The sequence below is a fragment of the Mus musculus genome, chromosome 9, assembly GCF_000001635.26.
Source record: "Mus musculus strain C57BL/6J chromosome 9, GRCm38.p6 C57BL/6J".
NCBI lineage: Eukaryota > Metazoa > Chordata > Mammalia > Rodentia > Muridae > Mus > Mus musculus.
The window spans coordinates 80,271,871-80,287,785 of NC_000075.6; the positions used below are offsets into that span (position 1 = coordinate 80,271,871).

The following is a 15,915-nucleotide window of genomic DNA, read 5'->3' on the forward strand; positions in this document are numbered from 1 at the left end:
CAGGCTGGGTACCATAACCACCAGATCATCCTCAGAGAGCAAACCCACATTATCTCCTGTGAATGTAGTGCTAGTGTTAGTAAGAATGTACTTGAAATGGTAGATAGTATAAACAACCTTTTATGTGGAGGCTTTAAATGCGTTGTAACTGTTCATGTATATAACTGTTATCTACATTTTGCACCGACTGCTGAAAATTCTCAGTGAGTGATATGAATAATACATTCCACATATATTTTTCTCTGATTGGCTTTAAGATGAAGTCTTTTTTAATTTTTATTTTAAAACAGGGTCTCATTATGTAGCCCCTGATGATCTGAAACTCACAATATAGACCAGGCTGGCCTTGAGCTCCCAGAAATCCACCTGCCATTGCCTCCTGAGTGCTGGGATTAAAGGCATGTGCTACCATGCTGGAGTGGTATGGAGTCTTAATAGGACTCTTCACTTTAAACATACTTCAGTAGCTCATTGAATTAAGTTTGAACTGTGTAAGACAAACAACTCAGACTCCTTTCCAGTCGTTTCCCACCAAGTGAAAATTTAAGGGGTTAGAGTGATGGTTTAGAGGCTGAGTGTGTACAGCTCTTGCAGGAGACCCAAGTTCTGTCCTACGCACTCGCATCAGCATCAGGTGGGTCACATGCACCTGTAACTAGTTCCAGAGAACCCTAAGCTTCTGGCCGCTGAGGGCAAATCTAAAGATAATTAAATAAATTACGCAGACAAGGCCTGATTTGCTGAGAGCACTGCCTTCTTCTGGGTTGTGGCTTCGTGCTAATGAGCGTTCTCTTCTGTCCTCTCAGCTGTTGCTCGTTACTTTTTGCTCCCACTGTTCTGACTTTATCCCCCACTTTGCGGGGAGCAAAATATCACACTGTCTGTGGATTAAAAGAGAGTGGATTTGTAACCATTGTTTTCTTTCCAAAGAGGTTCTTGACTTGCTTTCAGTTGTTTGGGGTACAGACTGATGTTGGCTTCTGTCAACCAGCTTTGTGCGTGTGACTGTGTTCTTCAGTCCCATGACAAATTCATTTTATTCTAATATCGAGTAGCTTCGTTGTAAGAGAAGGAACTTGGATGCCTGGGCTTTGCCATTGCTAGCTCCATGCTCTTAGACATATTGTTTCTCTCCCTAGATCTTAATACCTGTATAATAAGTCCAGTAATCTACTCTTAATTAGGCTCATTGTATTACACTCTTCATCAGATTAAATCTGACAAGACTCAGGAAAAGCTTTCTCAGAGCAGTGCTTCCTTCACTCACAGTAAAGCATTCAGCGAGGTCTACACATTACTATTAATTACAGCTGTGCTCCACACAATATGTTAATTTAAGAATTAGCATCTTAATTTGTATTTTCCAAGTAGCATAATAAGCATTTCAGCATAAAATTACTTTGTAGAATAGCAAAACAAACATGATTTAAGTGCACTGAACCAGGGCAAATTATAATCAGTGTTCTGAAACTAGAAAGCATGGTGATAGTATTCACTGGGGAAAATTTTTAAAGAAAATTGTTCAAGTTTTAAAAGCACTTGAAATATATAACATTTTAAAGAAGGGAAGGGGATTTCTGAAACCGGATTAGGACAGCTGTTTTTGCCGTGGTGCAGGGGCCCATCCCGATGTACAAACGGAGCTCCTTTTAAACATCTCAGGCTTCATAGCATGCGGCACGATGGCGCCTTGTTTGTCGCACACCCGGATACTGCACTGCAGCTTTTACGCTGTGCACCCCAGGATCTGCACGGGCTTCCACCCATTGCCTGCATGGTTGCCTTATTCATCCCATTTGTTAATGTGTCATAATTTTCAGCCTTAATTACACAAGTGTCTGTTAATAATGTAAGGTTTTGTCCTTGACATTTCATTAGCCATTTTGCATGATGCTGCCTGTTCCAGAGTTTGTGTGCAGGGAAGTTGTTATAATATGTTACATGTGGTTGTTTTTGCATGTTACTTTAGTCTAATATTGGACTGTTAATATTAATTCATCTCCACTATATGTTTTGACTTTCTGAAATAATCGTATTTTCTTTCTTTTCTAGACACAATTAAATTTGCTTCTGGATAAACTTCGAAGTACCGTGAGTATACTTAATAAGAAAGTAGGTTTTTTTCCATCTTCAGCCTTCTGGCTCAGTATACCTGACAGACAATTTGTGAAGCAGGAATTATGAAAGACTTGCTTACTTCGTCTTAGCAGAGCTTGGTAGTAGCCTTCCCTAAGTCTGCCCTTTCTGAACAGCATTTTGTCTATAATTGAAGAATGGGTAACTCTCTACCCAGTGGCAGCTTGCCACATTGAGGTGAACTCCAGATGCAGATTCTTGGTGCTTATTATCATCTTTGAAATGGGATGGGGTGCTTCCAGGAGCAGACATGTCTTAATGTCAGAAAGTCCTTAAATTAATAAAAACATCTTTAAATGACAAAAAAAAGAGAGAAAGAAAACAGTTTTTTTTCAAATGGTCTTTTGAAACTATTATTAGTGGTTATCCAAGAAAATATGATAACCCTGGAATAGTGGGAAGTATATTTTAAACTGCATTTCCTTTCAAAGAGAAGCCAGTTTTTAGAGGACTAGAATTATTCTCAGTGCTAGATGCTTACCTGGTAAGCACGAGGTTCAGGATGCCAGTCCCAGTGCAGCCCAACCCCTCTCAACCACGTATTCAGCCACACAAACAGGTAAAAGCAATCACTATAGTGACGTTCTTCAGAAATAACAGTGTGCTGCAGACAAAAATGAACTTAATAGTTTTCTGTCCTTTATAAATGCCAAGTTTATCACAAGTTCATCTTTTAACTGTGTTTTATTGATTCACTCTGTTTTTTTTTTTTTTTTTTTTTTGGTGGTGTTGGCATTGAACCCAGGATCTTGTTCATGCTATGCAAATACTCTACCACTTAGCTATACATTTGGCCTTTGATTTTTTTTTTTCTTATATTTTTGGACAGGGTCTCATCATAGAGCTCAGGCTGGCCTCGATCTTGCTATGGAGCTCCGGGTGTCCCTGAGCTTGCAGTCATCCTGTCGTTGCCCCAGTGTTCTGGGGAGTACAGGTGTGACTCACTGTACTCTTGGGTTTTGACTGGAAAACAAACCCATGTAGAGAGAAACCCTAACCCCCGAGTCAGGCGGCACACACCCGGCAACCCCAGCAGTTGGCAGTGTGAAGTAGGAGGATCATAAGTTTGGGGCCAGCCTGGCCTTGCATAGTGAGAGCCTGCGTTTAAAAAGCAAAATGAAAACCACGAGGAATATGTGAGTTATAGAAAAATTGTAATACCAAGGAAAGGCTTATTTTTTTTACACAAACCACAGAGGTCAACTTGACGCTCATCCTTTGGAAGCATCAGCTGTCTTCAGTAGCCTGTGCTGATGCTGTTTTGCTGACTGATGAAGTCATCCTTTGGAGCCTTCCAGAAAAATCATGAATGTTCTGAGTCTCTAAAATATTTTGATCTTAAGAGCATCTTGTAAAAAACCATAGTATTGTTTTCTTTGAGAATTTTATACATGTATACAATGTATTCGATCACATTCATTCGGCCCCCTTCCTCAGCAGCCAGGCATCTGTAAACATCATGTCTGATGAGGAGACTGTTTTATTTTCATTTCCCCACCAATGCGCTGGTCTAAAATGATGAGGTGGTTTGTGATTTTTAGAAACATGTTATCCAAGTGTCTGTGGTGAGCATCATTACTGAAATACGTATTCAGTGTTGTGAGGTGGCTACTCTGAGGAAAAGCAGCTGTTCCGATGTCTGCTACATTATCTCCAGCAGTTTCATTGTGGTGCAAACAGGATTCTTTCTGCTTTATTCAGCAAAATATGATCACTACAGGGAAGCCTTTAAGTTTTAAAAAAAATATTGCTAAACAAGCAAAATTTTAAAAAATGCATAGTGAAGCAGTTTGGGACCTGTTTATTTTTAAAGTCGAATGAAAATACTGATTTATGTGTGAGTGTGTTGTTTGCTTACATTTTGGCCTAAATTTTAAACAGTGTTATTTTTATTTCCCTTCTCAGCCTATGTAGAGACTGGGGATTGAGCTCAGTGGTAGAATGTTTGCTTGAGTGTGCAAGGCCTGGCCCTGGGAAACAAAACCCAAAGCCCCTGTGAGAAGATAGGGTTAGACATGCAGAGTGCTTTGTTTAAATGTGATGAAATAGTTTGCAGGGGAAGACTTTTTTTCTATGATTTCTGACATTCAATACTAAAATGTCATCATGGTGATATCTATTCATAATACAGACATTAATTTCAAGGGGCAAATTATAGAAGTATGACAATAAAAATTTTAAGCTCCTTTATCTGTGTCATTTAATAACATTAGTGTGCTGTGAAAGTTGGTGGTATTCCTAGACATAGAAACATAAAGATGCTATATGTACCATCTTAAAAAGTATTTGCTATTCTTCCAGGGAGCCAGCTTCATCCGCTGCATCAAACCCAACTTAAAGATGACGAGTCACCACTTCGAAGGCGCCCAGATTCTGTCTCAACTTCAGTGTTCAGGTATCAGCATATTTTCACAGTCTGTCACACGTGTTTAGACAAACTCACCAGTACCTTCCTCATCTTCAAGTTCAACAAGATTCTTATGTTTCCCTTAGTGTTGAATAAAGCACAGGGGCCAGGTGACCTGAGAAACACTGACTTCTAGTCTCTGTCAAGTAACATCATGGAAGGACACTCAGCTACGAACATGTCCCTGGTGAACCCGAATCTCCCTACACAGGCTGCTTCTGGCAGCTGCAGCTCGCAATAGTCCTCATTTCCCACACATCTGGGCTAGGCTGGGGGTGGTGTCCCTGATTTCCCTCCACTATTTGTTGGGGGGAAAATGAAAGCAGGATGAATCCCTGGGGCTTTTTCATGAGTTTAGTTAATCTGACCCATCCATCCCAAGCCCGGCTTCGATCAGTCACAGAACCCCAGGCATTGACACTCAATGCAGCTATAGCTAATGCCTCGCTCTTTCTGCCTTCTTGGTTTGGTCCAGCTCGGACCCTGCTGCCTTTCAAACTCTGATGCTCATTCTCTGACACCTGATTCTGGTCCTCTCAGAGGTCAATTTACAGTGAGACTGAGGTCTCTTTAACTGAACTCTTTTCAAAGCCCTGTACTTGATTTTGTATTAAAGAGTCCTTCCCAGATGGGCCAAGCTTCAGATCCTGACATCGGAATCTTCTTCTAACTCTTCTCGCTGAACTTTAGCTGTTAAGAGTGTAATCCGGCGCTTTCTCCTAGTCTGTACAGGGCTGGTAGGTCAGCCAGGTTGACACTGTTTAAATTCATGGCCACTGCCCTCTCAAGGCTCTCAAATCTCTTCTGCCAGGTTTCGCTGCTCAGCAGTGCTGTTTCTCTGCAGAGCCAGTCAGACCCCTCCCCCCAGTCTCCCTTGCTCTCTTTAGAACTGTGAGCCTCTGCCAGCAGATGGCCTCTTCTCTTACCAAAGCCTTGGAGTTCCACCAGGATGCTGCCAGGTGCTTCATCCTGCCTGCATCCCCTTCGGGCCTGTCCCTGGTATAGCACCTTCCTGCCTCTCATGAGTCAGCAGTGCTGATTAAGAACTGGGCCAGAGCCTATGGGATGGAGCACCTTTCTTTGCACTGAGACACACTAGACTCTCAGCTGTCACTCACAGTGACTTCCAGATCTACCTGTCTTCCACTGTTCTCTCTACTTCCTTTTCTGTTTGCCACTTTGCTTTTGCCCTCCTGTTACTTCTGTAACCCTTCGAGTTACCCAGTATGGTAACCAGGAGATTGATGCTATGAGCTCTTTCTTAAGCATTTGAAATGTGGCTGGTGGGACTTCTGTAGGGGTGATTTGAAATTTTATTTAACACTAAAATATAAAATAGCTGTGTGTGCCTAGTGCAGCCAAGGACCTATAGCTAATGATTGCTGTGTTGGATAGTGAGGCTCATATTCTGTCTCTTTCCCGAGCCCTGTGACCTCCCACTCCGTGAGTAGTGTTGCTTCCCAGCCCAAGCTGAGCCTTCTCTCACTGGCTGTCCTGCTGCAGTCACCCTTGTGTCCTCCTGGCCCCTGCTCAGAACAATGCAGACATGTGTAGCATTATCTCTTCACAGTTCAGCTCTTATCATGTCTTTGTACTGCATACAGCCTCTGATGGCCCCTCCTGAGCTTCAGAGAGAAGAGTAGCATCCTGGCGCTCTCTCCCTCTGGTCCGTGTGTTCCTAGTCTTTGCACACTTCTGTCTATGCTACAGCCACACAGCCGTGCACTCATTGCTCCACGTCCCCTCCCACTGCAGGGTCTATGTTCACTTTGCTTCTTGTTGGGACATCTTTCCTTCATCTTTCCTATGCCAGCTAGGAACAGCTTCCTCGGGAAGCCAGCCTTGCTCCTGGCTCTGGCTCGGGCTCTGTCCATGGCACTGAGGTGTGGCACTTTGATTTCACAGTGACAGTTATAGATTTTATGTATACTTATATAAAGTATGACACTAATGTGCTGCCTACTGTGCTAAAGACATGCCTGCTACTATAACTGTTTAAAGTTTCCCTCAAGCAACTGCCTTTTGGTTCCCTCAAAATCCTGTTTTTTTTTCTAGTGTGTATTAGATTAATTCATGATTGAAAAGAATGCATAGTCTATCAGATACAAAAATTTATTTTTGATTGATTTAAAACAAGTACTGCAAAGTCACATAGTGCATGCTCGAGGTATTTCTGCATAGAATAATGAGGGAATCTTTTTGCACAGTTAGCTACATTTATTTGAAAATCCCTTGCATATACATTACAGAGGGGTTCAATTTCTAGCATGTTCTTAGTCAGGTGTTACTTAATAACAGAGATATAGTGTGAAAGACACAGTAGTTGCATCGTATGCTGTCTTTAAGATGAGTTTTGTTACTTTGAGTGCGACTTTTCCCTTTTAGGATTTTTTTACTGTAATATACTGATCTCCCCAATGAGCACCTAGTGTTTATTTGTCAAGCGTGTGCAGCTGCAGTTGTGTGTGTTTAGATTGGCAGAGCATGGGCTTACTGGTGTGTTACAGGAGTCCTGCTTCACGAAGAGTGTATGTTAGCACGGTCAGCTAAGTTGTAGCTTAACAGGTGACACCATTTCATTGTCAAAAATTGTGACAGTGCCAACCAAACCTTACCTTTTTTTTTCCCTATGAGCAGACCTGAGAACTAAATCCAAAGCCAGCCTGAACTATATAGCCACGGGCTAGGGAGGGCTGTAGCTTAGTCCAGTGGTAGAATACTTGTTTAAGCACGTGCAAGGCCCTGGGTTCAGTCCTTGGTACTGCAAAGAAAACAGCGATGGTCTCTGTATGTTCCTTTAATCAGCATACATTATGGGATAGATATATTTTTATGCCGGATAGATTAAATTCCAGCTCTCTAATCAATGTATTACATTCTATTTTATGGGTGTAATACAATTTAATGAATAGGCTTTTAAGTTACTTCTGTTACTGTTTTTTCTGTTTTAAGCAGTGACTTAGTGGATATCTGACACATGTCTTTGTCCATAAGTGAGAAAACTTTAATTTAGATTCATAAAAGTAGAGATGATACGAAAGGTGAGTCTTTTCAAGTTGCCATCTAGAAGTGCTGCCTCTCACAGAGCCCACTGAGCTTCATTCTTTTGTTCAATCAAATAGACTAGTTTTCAGTCTGTATAGAGCATTAGTTTCCTAAGATTGTTTTAAAATTAAGAATTCATGTATTAAAAATTATATTCTCTTTTATAAATTTTAATTTGACTAACTGGAATTCATTTTGGCATAAGGAATAGAGTAAGGATATATTGTTATTGTTTTTGTTTTCCACGTATGCTACTCATATTTTCATATTTTGAACACTTTAAATTTCTTTAATATTGATTTAATAACCACCTCTTTATAATTAAAAAACAGTTGCTCTTATAGCTACATAAACTCTCATGGTAATGTAGTTACCATGGTAACGTACCTGTGATGTCCATCCCAGCAGGTTTTTCTTAGACTTTGTTTTTGAAGTGTTAGAAATTGAAACCAGTGTCCCCTGAACATGAAAAGTGTGCCCTCCCACTAGGTCACACCCTGGCTCCCAACATAGTATTTTGTTGAATATTTCCCTCAGTGCCAGTTGACTTGTGTGCTCCTGTGTGTCAACACTAAGTCTTAGTGTGGAAGCTGTTGGGCCTTTTCCCCTCTGTGATATTTAAGATGCAGATTCTAGTTTGACCTTTCCATTTAGACTTTTTTTTCTGCATTAAAGACAATCATTTTAAGATACCAGCCTAGTTTGCTATGGTTAAAACCATGACCAAAAGCAATTGGAAGAAGGAAAGTGCTTCCTTCACCTTACAACTCCGTCACTGAGAGAAGTCGGGGCTGGAACTCAAGGTGGAAACTTGGAGGCAGGAATTGAAGCATAGACCATGGAGGAACACACTGTTTACTGGCTTGAAAACAAGCCTCACGCAACCCAGGACTCCAAAACCGCATATCCAATGGCAGCACCACACACTATGGGCTGGACCCTCCCATATCAATTAATAATCAAGAAAATGCCCATAGATTTCCCTACAGGCCAATAGAGGCATGGTGTTCTCCCTTCCAAGATGACTTCAGTTTGTGTCAAGCTGACTAACCAGGACAGATACCTTCTATTAAAATTACAGTCTGGCAAGTATCAGGACAAAGTGAGGGAGGATGAGAGAGGCAGGCTTTCTTCTTTTGTAACTTGTGTTGCCTGCCTGTTAATGCTGACCAGAAAAGTTCATGTTGACTTGAGGCTCAGACTGACCATTTATTAGAGTTAAATTAATAGTTCATATTTATCCTGTAGACTCAGATTCTCAACCAGAGATAAGTCTTTTTTTTGAGACCTTAGTAGAAGAGGCCTTATTTTGAAGCTGAGGCTAGAACCTAGGGCCTTGGGCATGCAAGGCTAGTGTGCTACTTGGTAGCAGTAGTCCCAACCCAGTAAAAGTGTGTGTGTGCGCATGTGTATATGTGTGGTATGTGTTTGTGGTGTATGTATATGTGTGTATGTGGTATGTGTGGTATGTGTATATCTGTGTGTGTGTGTGTCATGTGTATATATGTGGTGTGTGTATATATGTGGCTGTGTATGTGTGCATGTATGTGTATATTACACATAATATTTAAATAATAAATTTTCTTTTGCTTCATATTAGTTCTTGGAAAAATGTAGAAATGGAGACTTTTTTAGAAATTTTATTCCAAAATTAACTTTAGGACTTAAGGTGGTCAAATGCAGGACTTTGTTTTTTGTACTTTTATGAAATTTAGAAAGATACAAGTCATACTGGAGCCTTTTGGATGGGCTGCCTTTGGGAAATGGTCAGCTGTGCGGATTTCACATGGGGTTTCCTCATGGCTTCTTTACATGATAAATCAGCTGGGACTTAAATAAGCACTGGCTGGAGGTGTGATTTCCTGCGTTGTCCTCACTGCTGATACTTCCTCTCTATAAGCTGTCTTTTCATAAATTTTCACTTGTAAAATTGATGGGTTTTTCATATGTCACCCTAGACTTCCGTACTGTGACTGGAAATTATTTGTGCTCATGCCTGTAGGTATGGTGTCTGTGTTGGACCTAATGCAAGGGGGTTTCCCTTCAAGAGCCTCGTTCCATGAACTCTATAACATGTACAAGAAGTACATGCCAGAAAAACTTGCAAGATTGGATCCGAGGTTATTTTGTAAGGTATAAGTGCTGCTTCAGTAGAAATTTCTTAGCAACAAATCTTTTCTATTACTTTGTAGTTGAAACTCAACTTTTGAAACTTGTTTTTCAGGCTCTTTTTAAAGCTTTGGGATTAAATGAAGTTGACTACAAGTTTGGGCTGACAAAAGTATTTTTCAGACCTGGCAAGGTAAATATATATGACAGGCTTCGCATTTATTTTCTTAATTATTAGCAATTTATATTATTACAACATTATGTGAAACAGTATGAGATTATGTTTCTACTCACACAGGTTTCCTGTTTGGGGCTGTTTCATATTCTAGTTTAAATTACAGTTTTAATCAGTATTGGAATCAGAGGATTGTTTAATTTTTTCTTAAATAAGAACTAACCAAAACTTTCTAAAATTTTAAGAAAGTTGAAAATTTTTTTCTAGAATATTTTTATAATGGGACAGTTAGATAGCTCAGTATGTAACCCAAGTGGTCACAGAATTCTGTATCTAAATTGGCCCAGGCTCCTAAATACCAGGCCTATAATCTTGTTTGGTGTGTTGTCGTAATATGTTGGAGTTTTCAGTGTGGAAAAGCTTCACTAGAGTGTGGCAATATAAAGCATATGAAACTTGATTGGAGTTTGTACTGCCTGTTGCCAGATTTTACCATGTAGGAATGTATAAACACTACATACATTAGGTTGTTTTTTAGGCTAACATAATACTGCAGTTGTGCTATCAGCTGACTAGAAAACTTCATAGCTAACTGTATTGTGTACACAAACACTTAAGTCTGTTCACAAGTGTTAGTAATACTAATTCCATGTTCCTAACATTTGAAACACTGACATAATGATTACATCCTTATAATTGTAAATATAATTGTTATTGCAGCTTACTAGTTGCACTAGTCAACTATCTCTAGTGTCTCAAGAATAAGGTAATTTTAATAAATCTAATTTCATATTTTTTGAGCACAAGATGAAAATACGCAATTGCATTACTAGTCTGTGGTGTCTATCACAGAACCTACACCATTTCCTGTGGAAAATGAAGAGAAAAAGGAAACATAGGCGCTCATAGCTGGCTTCACATTACTTTGTGTTGTTTATCATAAATTTAACATATCTCTTGTTTCAGAGCTATAGTAACTAGTTAATAGCTGGAAAAAGAAAGAACTTGGGTTATTCACCTCTCGAAAGATGCAAAAGGGTTGTTGAAAGCTTAAAGCAAGCAGATTCAGAGATGCACAGTCTTGTTATCTTTAAGATTTTTATGGTTGAAAACTTGTTTTGTTGATTGGCGTATGACACCTTTAACACTGCAGTGTGATATTTGGTGAAGAATGGAAATAATTCTGGAATTTAATGGTAAATAGAAGAAGTATTGCATTTGCGTGGTCTGTCTCTTAGTAGTAATTTCCTGTTTTTGTCTAAAGTGAGTGTTTGGAGAGACAGTACTTTTGGTGGCTCTCCTGCTTTAAATGACCTTAACTTGTTAAGCATGGGCATTTGAGAAAGTGGATGAACTGGTTCAGATATGTTGGCCCCATTTAACATTTTCCCTCAAATATTTCCACCAATTTCCTGTAATTAGTCATTTAAAAGGGTTTTTATTTTTCATACTTATTTTTGCTGCTACTTTGGAGTAAATAAGTATTCCTTCCTATCTTCCAAAATATTGATGAGGGGAAACCAGAAGAAAAGGACCATGACATGTAGTCAAATGTGCTTAAGTTTTTTGTATACCCTGCTAAGATATTCCCGGAATTAGCTTTTAATCATTCTCAGAAAGTTATGTTTGGGATGTGAAATCCATGTAGTTATTTTCTCTGTACTTGAACACATTTTCCCTTTAATGCTGAGATGAAGTTATCTTACTCCTAGTTTGCAGAATTTGATCAGATTATGAAGTCTGACCCTGATCACTTAGCAGAGTTGGTGAAAAGAGTCAACCTGTGGCTAGTCTGTAGTCGCTGGAAGAAAGTTCAGTGGTGTTCACTGTCAGTCATCAAGCGTAAGTATTTCCCTCTGGCATAGTAGCTCACGCTTTAATTCCAGAGCTTGGGAGGCTGGGGTAGAAGAATCAAGAGTTCAAGGTCTTGGGGTTGGAGAGATGGCTCAGTGGTTACTCTTTCAGAGGACCTAGGTTTGATTCCCATCACCCACAGCCATGTGTAACTCAGTCCTAGGGAATTCAGTGACCTCTTCTGATTTCTGCAGGCATTGCATGTATCAGGTGCTCAGGCAGGCAAAACATCCATATACATAAAAGAAAAATAAAGAACAAGTTCAAGGCCTTCCTTAAATCAAGACTTTGTCTCCGTGACAATAACACCAACAACGACAACAACAATGACAACAACAACAACAACTACTCACCAAATTATGCTTTATTTCATACCAAGATTCGTTGTTTTGGAAGTGAGATAGTTTGAGGGATGTCACAGGACTGTCTCATAGATGCTAATGGCTGGCCTCGAACTCAGAAATCCACCTGCCTCTGCCTCCCAAGTGCTGGGATTAAAGGTGTGTGCCACCACGCCCGGCTATTTTGGATTTCTTGAAGGTCAGTGGTGCAAGTTTAATGGTTGGGAGCTATGTAGGACTCAGTCACCATGCCCCTCATCCAGACTACCTGAAATACTTTTGTGCATTAAGGAGGATTCAGAAGATGAATCTTTACTAACAGAAGAATAAAGGAACAAAGGAACTAGGCACATTATTATTAATATCTTTTATTAGACAATAGTACATATTTATAAAAATACTCTAATAAAGAAAAAAGACAAGAGAGCTGCATTCTCCATCATTTTCCAAGTAAAATACATTTTTTTTTTTTTAACCAAGCCAGCTCAGTCAGTCAACAGGTTCTCCAGAGAGGGAGCAAAGATTACAAAGAAAAAGACAATTAGACAACACTGTAGCATGACCGCAGCCTGTTCTTAGGCTGAAGTGGGTTTATTTTTTTTTCAGTCTGCTCTTTTTAGGTACATGTAAAGAATATGGTCAGTCCTAAGTCATAAACAAATAGTTAAGGAATAAACAAAACATAGGCAGGGTAGGTAAGAAGCAAACAAAGTATAGATGGAAGGTCCCAGGATTTCTGTATTCAGGGTCTTAACAAGACCCATCAAGATACAAAGAACTCATTCCTCAGCTGTGTTCATCTTGAGTCTACTTCCTCGTCCTAGCCCAAAGTCAGATTCCTGCCTGAGCTTACTTCTGTGACCTGGCCCAATGTCAAATTCCTGCCAAGTTTCTAGAAGTGGCCCCAAAAGCTCTCTAAAGTTTTTCATGGGATTGGTGCTTTCAACTTTATATATATATAGTGCATTTTAGAGGAAAGTGTATGTTAGCATTCTATTTCTGCCACACCTCCCACTTGTGGACTGTGTTTTAACAACAAACCACGCTCATTTAACCAAACAGGATCTCTGTTTAATGTTAATTGAGAAGCTCTAAAAAAAAAAAAAAAAAAAAAAAAAACCAAAACAACAAAACAACAACTAAGGTCCAATCATACTAGGAAATTCTAGGCCACTTGCAGTTGAAAAATTCCTTTACTGTAGGTCTCTTAGATGCTGCACCCAGAATGTTCACTGTGAATTTACAGAAGGAAGCAAACTGTGTTTCATAAAATCATTTGGCAAGCTAATTTTTTTAAAAAAGACATAGCATTTGACACAATGGTTCGCCACCTGGGGGTGGAGTGACCCTTTCACAGGGGTCACCCAAGACCATCAGAAAACACAGAGATTTACATCGCAGTTCACAACTAGCAAAATTACAGGTACGAGGTAGCAATAAAGATAATTGTATGGTCTGAGGTCACCACAACCTGAGGAGCTGTAGTAAAAGGTCATACACAGCATTGGAAGGTTGAGAGCCACTGGAACATTTAATAGACATGTGGCCCAGGACAGTTGGGTAACAACAGTGGTGCATATTGCAGAATACATTTGACATATAATGCTAGCCACATCAATCATTCTTTACTTTTAAGAAGTTGAAGAAATGGTAGATTTCCCAATTTTGATGGCTGGAATAATATATTCATCAAGATCTTATAAGAATTGCTTTGTGGAAATGAATGGGGTTTTAGTTAATGTCCTGTTTAAACCATTTTTTTTCCTGTCGTTTTATTTTACTCTTACACATAGTGAAAAACAAAATAAAATATCGAGCTGAAGCATGCATTAAAATGCAGAAAACCATCCGAATGTGGCTTTGCAAAAGGAGGCACAAACCACGGTAAGAGGAACAGTGACTAAACACCTGTACAGTGTCTCAGTGTTAGCTGGCAGTGACGTCATAAAATCATCCCGTTTTATATATCATTTCACTGTATATATTGCATTTTCCATCTTATTTAGACTTTGTATCATCAGGTTACTTTTTAAGCTTTGGAAGCTTGACTAGATATTGACACCACACCTTTCAAAGAGATGTGGGATCATTTGAGTTTTATAAGTTGAATCCCACTTTTCGTTGTAATTGTAGCTGGCCTCCATCTTATTGGCAGTCATCAATGCTATTCATATGTGTATTTGATTCTTTTTATACTTAATGAGAGAGCTGGACAGAATAGTAGCTGATACTGAAGTCAGAAGTGGCCTGCCCTGTTCAGGCAGTGTTTGCTTTCTATTGATGAGCATCTTTGTGAGGACATTAGCTTGTGAGGTAAATGTCTGATGGAGCCCTACCTTTGCAGCATTGACGGCCTGGTTAAGGTGGGCACACTCAAGAAACGACTCGATAAGTTCAATGAAGTCGTAAGTGCGCTGAAAGATGGGAAGCCGGAGGTGAACAGACAGATCAAAAATCTTGAAATTTCTATTGATGCTCTAATGGCCAAAATTAAGGTGGGTAATTTTAATCCAGCTTACTTGAACTTTTTATATAATTTGCCTTTTTTTGTTATTGGTATTGAAATTGTTTAGGAAAATATCCTTATTCAAAATATAAAACATTACCAAGTGGCTACTCACATTAATCTTTTGAATATTTGGAAAAATATCATAGTAAAAAGATAAATAAAAATGTGATTTTCTAATCTGTTGTTAGGCAAAATATTACCCTCCAGAGAATAACTAAAATACTGAATGTTGGCAAGCTTTTGCAATCATGATTCAGAGAAGGTTAATGCAGGCTCGTTTTTGGGGTGCTTTTTCTTCTTTCCGAAGCCATTTTTTATTCTGTAGAATTTGTTTTTCTTTCTGGTGGTGCAGGGGATTGCACACAGTGCACTCAGTGTGCCCAGCAGGTGCCCTTCTACTGAGCCACATCCTTATCCCCCAGAAATGAAACTGCTAAGTTATAAAAGTGTCATCATTGAAAACAGAAAGACTCACCCCAAACTCCTTGATAGTGCCACACTAAGCGTCCAGCTAGCATTCTCTATATTTCCTCCACGGTCCCACTTTGTGTGCGTATGCTTTGTATAGTTCTCTGTCGTGAGCATGCATTTCATGGGGTACCCGCTGGTACGTTACTTGGTTCTTTGTGGTAAATACATTACCCCCGTTAATGACTTAGCTGTTTTAAAAGAAGCAATTCATTTTGTTCATTTTTAAAGGAAACATGGGGCTATTTTGGTTTCCACTTTCAATTGCTTGATAATTAATGTGACTGAACACATGAAATTGTCTGTAGTACTTGTTTGTTATCATAGTTCATCTTTTTCAGTGTCTTCAATTATGTTAGGGTTTCATGGGGTTTTCTCAGGTAGCATTCAGAAGTCAGTGTATGTGAGTTAGCCTTTTGTAGTTCCCGTGGATGGGGTAAATATTAGAGGTAGGAAGGCAAAAGCAATCAAGAAAAGGATGAAAGTGCCAAGGTGGGTTCTGCTGACTTTATGGCTCAAGGGTGAAATGAGTTTGTGAGGTTACTGCCATCAATCAAAATTACCCCAGGAAAATCATCCAGAGAAGCTTAGATATTATTTCCTAGCTGCTCCTTAGGTACTAATTGAGTGCTATAAAGAAAGAAAGCAAACTTTGGCTAAACGACATAGTTATTCCTTAAAAGTCTTTTAAAGCTGTGTGTACAGCTTTGTTCACAGTGTTCTACAGATATTGATGGCTTGTTTGATAAACACAGAATCTAATATTTATATGTAGAGATAGCGTTCGTAGACTATGTGAGCAGCTGGGTATGGTAGTGTATACCTGTAATTCTGATGTTTATGAGGTCCCTCACCTCCACAGCTAGTTCAA

General features: G+C 39.4%; 1 protein-coding gene across 12 annotated transcripts in view; it reads left to right on the plus strand.

Annotated features, from left to right (window-relative positions):
• Nucleotides 1-15,915, plus strand: part of Myo6 (myosin VI) — a 146,754-nt gene that overhangs the window by 106,895 nt on the left and 23,944 nt on the right. For 11 of the 12 annotated variants that reach the window (XR_003947804.1, XM_011242667.1, XM_011242669.1 and 8 more), the window contains 7 exons: nt 2,053-2,091; nt 4,438-4,531; nt 9,591-9,721; nt 9,813-9,890; nt 11,585-11,714; nt 13,861-13,951; nt 14,412-14,562. Coding sequence is in view for 10 of the 12 variants with exons in the window: in XM_011242667.1 (XP_011240969.1) it covers nt 2,053-2,091; nt 4,438-4,531; nt 9,591-9,721; nt 9,813-9,890; nt 11,585-11,714; nt 13,861-13,951; nt 14,412-14,562 (714 nt within the window). In the remaining 2 variants the exon portion in view is untranslated. Of the gene's footprint in view, nt 1-2,052; nt 2,092-4,437; nt 4,532-9,590; nt 9,722-9,812; nt 9,891-11,584; nt 11,715-13,860; nt 13,952-14,411; nt 14,563-15,915 lie in introns of those variants that run through there. The other variant, XR_003947803.1, reaches the window with a different exon arrangement.